The 8457-nt window shown below is 35.9% G+C and overlaps 1 protein-coding gene across 1 annotated transcript; it reads right to left on the bottom strand.

Annotated features, from left to right (window-relative positions):
* Positions 1–269: 269 nt before the first annotated feature.
* ACR7 (ACT domain repeat 7) lies at positions 270–3509 on the bottom strand. Its single transcript, XM_039020394.2, has 6 exons — positions 2965–3509; positions 2167–2327; positions 1973–2040; positions 1317–1883; positions 1112–1216; positions 270–1018 (listed from the first exon to the last, which is right to left on the bottom strand). Exons 1-6 carry the CDS (start codon positions 3033–3035, stop codon positions 656–658), a joined length of 1335 nt encoding a protein of 444 aa, XP_038876322.1. The 5' UTR covers positions 3036–3509; the 3' UTR covers positions 270–655.
* Positions 3510–8457: the final 4948 nt, after the last annotated feature.

Genomic DNA, 8457 nt, shown 5'->3' with positions numbered 1-8457 from the left:
CCTTGCTGTATCTCGTACTATGTGTCGTTTTCTTTGTCAAATTGAGATGAAATCTCATAGTGGTCAATTTGAGTGTAATTCTTATATAACCTGTTGTTTCCCCTAACTTCAAGACAAGAGAGAAAAAAAAAGACAGTAACGACAATTCGCATTCGTTTAATCTTTTTGACTATTTTGAATTTGGCAGAAGGAAAGACAAGAGTAACCTAATTTAATTAAAATAAGCTGAAACACCATGTGGGCCGTGGGGAGAGACAGAGAGAAAGAGAGAGAGAAAAGTCAACATTGATTTCAAGTACTTAAAAAAGGCTGTTATGTACAATGTGTTAAGCTGTAAACAACCCATATCTTCTCACCAGACATTGGTCCTCCAGCTAGCTACCAGCAGATGGCAGACCTATAAACAGTACTCTTTACCCATTTAACTTTCTTCTCTCTTCTCTCCACCAGATACAAATTCCACCAACCAAACCAACTTAAAACAATTACTATCATCAAAGTACCCACCCTTTCTTTTCCTTCAAATGTTGATTCTTTTATGTACATTATATGCTCAAACTTCAAGCAAAGAATATGCTAAGGGAAAAGTAGACATATGGACAAATCTTTCAATAACTCATTTCGTTTTTTCTTTTCCTTTTCATGCTCTATGCCTCTACGAGTATGACCTGATCAATCCCAAGTTGTACAGATTCCTTCTTAATATGCTCCCAAGAGATAACAAAACAGCCCCACCAACACCCGCACCTTGCTCCTCCCCTTCTGTCTTTTGTTGAGATATCAATGGTAATTCCTTTACTTTCAAGCTACTCATCCCAATTTTCTCCCGAACAGAGTCGATGGTTTTTGTATCTACAGCACTCCCATGTCCATCGGTTACGTAGAAGAGGTTTAGAGCTACGTCTGCCGAAGTGGATACTTCTGCTCTTGTAACGTTTAAACCATTCTCTCTAAACGTTCTGGTAACATCTGCTAAGAGACATGGCCTGTCGGTTGTGCGTAATTCCAATCTCACACCCTGTTGTAAACACATCCTAGACAGTTAATGTCTGCAATAAATAATGCAACAAGGCATTTGATTAATTTTAACACGTTTGAACAAGTCATGTACCCGTGATGTCCTTCTCTCTACTGAAGCTTGTAAGCATTGGATGACACGCTGTCGTTCAGCCTCAGAACTAATTGGAGTTCCATCAGTGTGTCTGATGTAAAATTCCTGTGTAAACCAAAGGAAATATGATTTCTTGTGAATAACAAGATGATTGAACCATCATGCGAAAGAATGTCAACTCAGAAAGTAGAAAAAACATTCATACCAGATATGCTCTATGACTTGTTGTAGCAACGGTACCGTGGAAAACTACATAATCCATGTCAGTCATCGTGCAAACGACATCAAATAACAGCTTCATTCGATCTTTACATTGGACATTCACAACTGAGTAACCCCTTTCCACCAAATTCTGAACTGTCACTACAGGTGAATCCTCACTATGCTGAAGGACAGGCTTCCTTTCATAGTCCCGATCAGCAAACATCATTTGGTGTAACCTTCTTTCAGTATGAGTGACTGTCATCGCGACCGAAGTCTTGGCATAAAGAATATCATCGTCACCTTTCAGAACATTCCTCAAACGTCCAACAATGGTGTCTATTTTCTGGGAGTCTTTGATAGGGGAACCAGAATTACAGTCCTTGACGTATATTAAGGAAGCTATTCGGCCATTGTGAGTCCACACTTTGGCCTCGACAACATCGCATTGAAGTTCAGCCAAAACTGCAAATACTTCAGAAAGAAGACCGACTCGGTCTGTCCCGGTTAGCTCCAGGGCGGTCAAGTCATTTGAGGCGGCAGGTTTGCCACAGCGAATCGTTGCAAGCGACTGTAAGACAACCCACAAGCCAAGTTACAAAACACAAATGGTAACAGATGATTATAAAAATTAATTGGGGTTAGGTGCCTATTAATTACCTCTTCAAGGTAGCTAATAACGCCCTCGTCGGTTAATTTATTTCCATCAAGGTCAGTCACATGAAAAACTGCAAGCAACATTTAATAGTAGGAATTACATTAAATAGGTTAAATCAAGTGGCTATTCATTAGCATTAAATGCCATTGACGAGGAGGAAAAGGGGGGGAAAAAAAAAAAAGACAGATAAGCTTACCATCCATGAACCATATTCCATCTGAGGAGATGTAAGCTTTCTGAATGGAAAGGTTCAAGTCCGTCAACACTTGGACAGCTTCCAGGAGGATCCCATGTCTTCTAGCACTGTCAACCTTCACCAGAGTCGCAGTTTCACAAACGGCATTGTCGATCACAACCCTGCAAATGGGTCAATTTACGTCAAGTTTGATTACATTATAATTCGTAGTTTTTGAAATTTCAAAATAAGAAGCCACATGGGTCTCTGAAAAGCCTCAGTAAAGATGTTTGAACGATCCCCAGAGTCAAACAAACCATAAATTAATAAACACTTGATGCTGACCGGGGCTATGTGTAAGCAGAGGGACCTTCAAAATATTCTAGAAAATTAGAAAAGTACAAAGAGGAAGAAGAGGAAGAAATTTCCGGTCGGTAATTTGAAATCAATTCTCAGTTGAAAGCGTGTGAACGCAGAGATCGGAGTCGGACCGAATCTGAAAACGTGTGGGGAAAGAAATCTCTAAGAAAAGGAAAGGGAAGATTACGCTGCTGATAATAAGCAAACACTGTTCCCCGATAAGGGAACCCGCAGATTTGCAAATCGGTAAATAACTGAAACCCTAAAACTAAAAGATGGAAACAAATAGAGAAAAATCCCATAAACCAATTAAAATACGGTAAGATTAGCCGACTGTTGACCAGAAAATCATGCCATTACGGAAGAAGAAGATCAGTAAAGTGAACAATTGGTGGTGGTTGCCACTGTAGGGAAGAAATATTGCAAGAGATTGAAAGGAACAAAAAAAAAAAAAAAAACCTGGGAGTGTTCATCCGATTGATAAGCTTGGAGTATTCATCAAGACTCCCGGGCCACTCCATCTCCACCATAGTAAGTTCCAAATTCAGGCCGTAAAGAAGAAAACAAAAGACAAATTCAAGCACTCGAAACACCAAATCTCTCTCCAGATAATCTCCAGAGGAAGTAGCGAAAACAGCGATCTCTCTCGCCGTGCGAAACAAACGCCACCGGAAAAAATGGCGTAACCTTAAAACTTCCGTCGGTTTGGTTTAGTTTTGCCAGTCGTTGGATAAAACCACCAATAAGAAGGGCTAGAGTCGCCGGTCGCCGGAAATCTGCCGTGTATTTTGACAGTGAGTTTTTCTCTCTCTAACAGAGTCAGGTCTCTCTCTTGCGAGGGCAAAACACGCCTTGGCCTTGACTCCCTGGCTCCAGGATGGTCGCAGTTATATTTACAATTAATTTATTATTTTCCCTTGTTTAAAAAAATTATATTTTAATTTTTAGAATAAGGAATATTGGGTTGAGCGCTCACACGTCGAAGGCGTGAGGATTGCCGCACTGAATTACTGCTCGCGGCACTTGCATTTTAATTCCCCCCACTCGCCGCAGGGGACCACTTTCTTTTCCTGACCATGAAAAAAAAAAGGGTGAAACAGAAGAAGGACACGTGTACAAAGCCAAATAGGATTGGAGAATGAGTCCACGTAGGACGCCGCGTGGGATACAATCAGGGATGTGTTTGCTTGGATTTGACTCAAATAGCGGGGGATTTGGTAAGCTACCGAAATAAAGAAAAGAAATCGTGCCGATTTGAGGACGTGAACGTGATGGTAGGGATCATCCACGTGGAAGAAAGTGGGCCCTACTGTTCCCTTCAAGACCGGCTTTAGCTTGCTAATTAAGTAGGGAATGGAATGGATTTGCCGACCGGAATAATGACGTTCACACGTGACACTCACCGCCTTTCTTTTCCCCCATCCCTTGTCCTACTCGGCTACTCCTTTCCCTCACCCCACCCCGTTTATTTTATTCTTTAATCTTCCTAACAAAATTTAAATAAATTACATAACAACAATTATTTTACTTAATTAATTTAATAAAATTATGTATATGGATTTTTTTTTTTTTTTCAGACAATGGCAGAAAATGAACCCTTAAGTTTGGGAAGTCGAGTACAAAATTTCAGGAGGAAAAAAAGGGAATTAGAAAATGGGTTTATGAGGCGACAGTTTGAATTAAAAATGGATGTGCTGCCAAAAAGGAATAAGATATGGAAGTACTAAAATGGGCACGGGAAATTAGCCGAATGGACCATACCATTTGGCTAGTAAGATAAGAAAAGATGGGGATGGATCTCTTTCTTTCTTGTTAAATCAAAGATTATTCCAAATCACTTGATTCAAAGCATATTCCCCAGTCACAGCGAGGGTAAATTCGTAAATCAAATACTCATGCTTTCATTTTCAACGTGGCAGGTTTTGATTTGCTTGACGGAACGAAAGACAACTCATTCTCGCTTACGTAGCCATGTCATCATCTCCCAAAACGGCGCGCTTCTCATCCTACGTGGTGCTAAGAATGACTGTTCACATGGGGTCCATTGCGAGAAACATGTTTGCCTGTTCGCGGGAATCTCCGTCTTTCTATATGACTTGACACTCATAAAGGGCAAAAAAAAAAAAGAATAACCGTCGTGGGTTGAGAATTTTAAATGTGTGACTTCGTTATGCCGTTCTTTCCGATTTCTTAATTTGAAATACGTTGCGTTGCAAATGTCAAATAATAGCAACGTACACAACACAGCCATTATATCCAGACAAGATGACGCGTCGTTTCATTACGGTAGGAGTTAATGTTATTATTCATTCAAACAAACCTTAATATAAAACGCACATTTTGAAAGAGCTAAAATATCAAATTTGTATTTCAAATAGAGTGAAAATTTACCTTTTTTTTAAGTAGCCCATGAATATATATTTGGTTTACTTTTCAAAATCTCACATTTTAATCAGAAAATTTATTTAAATTTATAAAAATTACTTTGATAACATTTAAATTTATTTTTAAAAAAATTTCAGTAAAATAGAACATTTTGAAGACTTAAACGACAAATACACCTATTTTTTCAAGAAAAAAAGCTTAATTTTTTTTTTTTAAATTACACTTTGAAAATCCAATCATTCAAATGGTTGTTTAACTAAATAGATAAATTTCTCTTGAAAATACATTCCATCATTTTGAAATTTACCATATTACTTTCAGCTTATTATAAACGATTCCCCTCAAGATTTGAAATAGAAATTTGTTAGAACGTTAGACATATTTGAAATCGTACAATAACGATTTAGAATAAAATTTTATACTACCACATTATTCTAAGTCTCAATCTTCTTAGAAAATTCTAATAAATTTCTACTTTGCATAATAGGGTAAGTTTCAATATATATATTTGTGTATTATATATGCAAATTATATTTTTTGGTTCTTAAGATTTAAGATTCGTGTTTATCTAGTCATTGAAACTTTAAAAAATAACATTTTGGTCCTTCAAGTTTGAAAATAGATCTAAATTGTCCTTAAAGTTAATATGACCATTAGTTGACGAACCGAAAATGAAGTGACATGTTAAGGTGTCAAAATTAACCTAAGATGCTTATCATCATCATCATCATTATTAATCTCTTTTACATTCTCTCTCCCCCTTGTCTCTTTCTTCTTCTTTCTCTTCAGGATGTTTTCGTTGTTCATATGTTTAGTAAGAAGCAAAAAATCTAGGTTAGAAGCTTGTCAATTTATCCGTATGGTTAAATTTGTCACCTAATTTTTCTGTTAGTCAACTAACGGTCAAATTAACTCCCTAAAATATTTAGAACTATTTTTTAAATTTGGAGATCAAAGTATTAAAAAAAAATTGATAACAAACTCAAAATTAAATGAAACATCAATAAATGTGAGATCCAATTATCCATACGTCCCAATTTTGGACCCCCTGGCCAAATCCTGAGTTTCTCTCTTTTTTTGTTTGAAAAAGAAAAGAAAAAAGAAAAAAAAAAAAAAGAAATAGAATTGCGGGGTTGGATTTGCAAGTGGGGGCCAAGCATGGCATTGGCGGGAGAATATTAATCCGTTTCCCGCTAATTCGGACGGTAAGTGGGGCCCACAACCTCATGGATGAAATTCAACTTCTCATTTCTCATCAACCTGAAAAAAGGAAAAACAAAAAAATGAAAAAAATGAAAAAAGATAGTGGAGCCCAGTCCATGGTGTGGACTGTTCATTTTCGACGTGGCAATAATTTTTCTTTAGAAGGAAATATACAGAAAAGAGAGGAAGTGGGGATACGATGGCTTTTGGAGAGCCGAAGGGACCCCTGGTGGGAGTTGGGGAACCGAGAGCTGACACGTAGTCAACAGCTCATACAAGTGGGTCCCACTACAGATTTTCTTGTTTTTATTAATTAAATTTAAATGAGTCTGTTTTTTATTTTTTATTTTTTATTTTTTAAAAAATAATAATAAATATTGAAAATCCCGCCACAATAAATATTATATTGTATATGTATGTATGTATGTGTATGGGTGGTGGTGGTGGTGAACGACGGCACCGCTTTTTGACCGTTGATGACGGATGATGAAGGAAGGGGCCGAGGGGGAAAGTGGCGCCAAATTCGAAAAGAACTAAGGCGTTGAATTCGGGTTCGGATCCTCTACAGCGGCGCCGCACATTTCTCCGCAAAACACTCTCCCCATGTTTCTCCTCCTCAATCACGTGATCCACACATGCTTCACCTCCTCATCCAATTTCACAATAACACTCACTATATAATAGTACATGATATATTTATTGTTATGTACTATTATCATAAATTCCACCTAGTCGCCAAAATCTAACATGCCCCCTTTTTATATCTACCAATATTTTTCTACTTTATATTTTACTTTCAATTCTAATTTAAAATTTAATTTTCAATTAAATTAATTTCCACTTACTTGTACATACTTATGTTGACTTTGTTTCATTCTTGCCTTAATTATGCTACTCTAATTTGTAAATTTTTTATTTTTATTCTTCCTAGGTTATTTCATGATATGTTCTGTGTATTTATTTTGAACTTTTTTGTTAACTTCGTTCAAATAAGAAAATTAACCATAATTTGAATGACTAGTTGGAATGAATGAATATTTAGTACGAGTTGTGTCCTCGTTGAATTCATTCAAAGTAATTGTGTTACATTACAAACATAATTCTCATATTTTATATTTTTTGGTATTGAATTTGAAATGTTCGATTGGTAGAGCTTTTCAATCGTGTTTAAAATTCAAAGGAAGTTTAATAAAGGCTTTTTTAGTGTAACGAGTGTTGCATCCATGAACTTTTTAGTGGAAGAAAGTTGGTTTGTTTGAGAAGGTAGGTTGTGACATTGACATATATATATTTTGGTATACTACATGTGTCATAATCAAAGGATGGAACACAATGGTGCGAACAAGGTACGCATCTTTAATAATATTTTTTATTTTATAATGATCGTGACAATATTGAATAATTACAGCTAAGAGATTAACAATTTGTAAATTAAGATTTTTAATAAGGTTTGTATATTAAAGATTACATATAAGTTATTTCTTAAATACATAGAGATTTATTGACAAAAAAAAGTAAAGAAATGATAAAATTTAACAAAGTCATTCAATCCAAAAATGAGTGGTTGGGATTGAGATCAAGACTTTTATTTGGTAAAACTTTGATATAAATAAATAAATACCGACCAAAATAAATAAAGGGAAAGAAAGGGAATTTTATTGTCCAAGTAAAAGAGTAAGTAAACATGGCATGGCCCCAAATCCAATCCTAATGACGGATTATGAAGTATAACAAAATAAAATTAAAAGAAATTTCCAATTAATAAAATCAAAAGAAAACAGCAGTCAATCAAACCCGTTGACTAGAATAGTTCAAAAATGCCAAATGGCAAGCGATGGTTGGTCGAGATCGTTGTTGGGTGATAGAGCGCATTGGGCAGTTCCCGAACGTACGGAAGTGATGAACGGTCTGATGATGATCGGATGGACAGCGTTGATTCCCCGTAATGAACTGATAGACGGGTGACGTGAGAGTGAAGGAATGAGAGAGAAGATAATAAGCAAAGATTTAGAAAACGTGAAACTAAAGCAAGTTTTTTCTTTTTTTTTGGTGAAATTGATTTGCAATATGGATGGCTTGCCTTCCAAGGTAGGATTTCAACACCTTCTCCTCAAATTATTACTGCAAGAGGGGTTGTGGTAAACTAATAATATACTCCATAGTTTTTCCCTTTTATATATATATATATATATATATAGCTTTAATTGTGTTTGATAGATTCTTGAAATTTCAATTTTGTATCTAGTAGGTATTTGAACTATTTCGACGTTTTTTAAATTTAACGAAAACCATCTAAGTACTTAATATTGAAGGTTTGAAATCTTATTAAACATAAAATTCAATTTTATGACTAATATATTGGTT

The sequence above is a fragment of the Benincasa hispida genome, chromosome 12 (assembly GCF_027475165.1).
Source record: "Benincasa hispida cultivar pf3 chromosome 12, pf3_genome.v1.1, whole genome shotgun sequence".
Taxonomy (NCBI): Eukaryota; Viridiplantae; Streptophyta; class Magnoliopsida; order Cucurbitales; family Cucurbitaceae; genus Benincasa; species Benincasa hispida.
The sequence above is the reverse complement of the archived record's forward strand: the minus strand, read 5'-3'. Positions and strand labels throughout refer to the sequence as shown.

Coding starts and splice junctions, on each gene's coding strand:
- ACR7 (XM_039020394.2), bottom strand. CDS start 3,035: ATGGTGGAGATGGAGTGGCCCGGGAGTCTTGATGAATACTCCAAGCTT. Junction 2,328..2,964: donor AATCGGATGAACACTCCCAG/GTTTTTTTTTTT, acceptor ACCCATTTGCAG/GGTTGTGATCGACAATGCCG. Junction 2,041..2,166: donor TGGAATATGGTTCATGGATG/GTAAGCTTATCT, acceptor TGTTGCTTGCAG/TTTTTCATGTGACTGACCTT.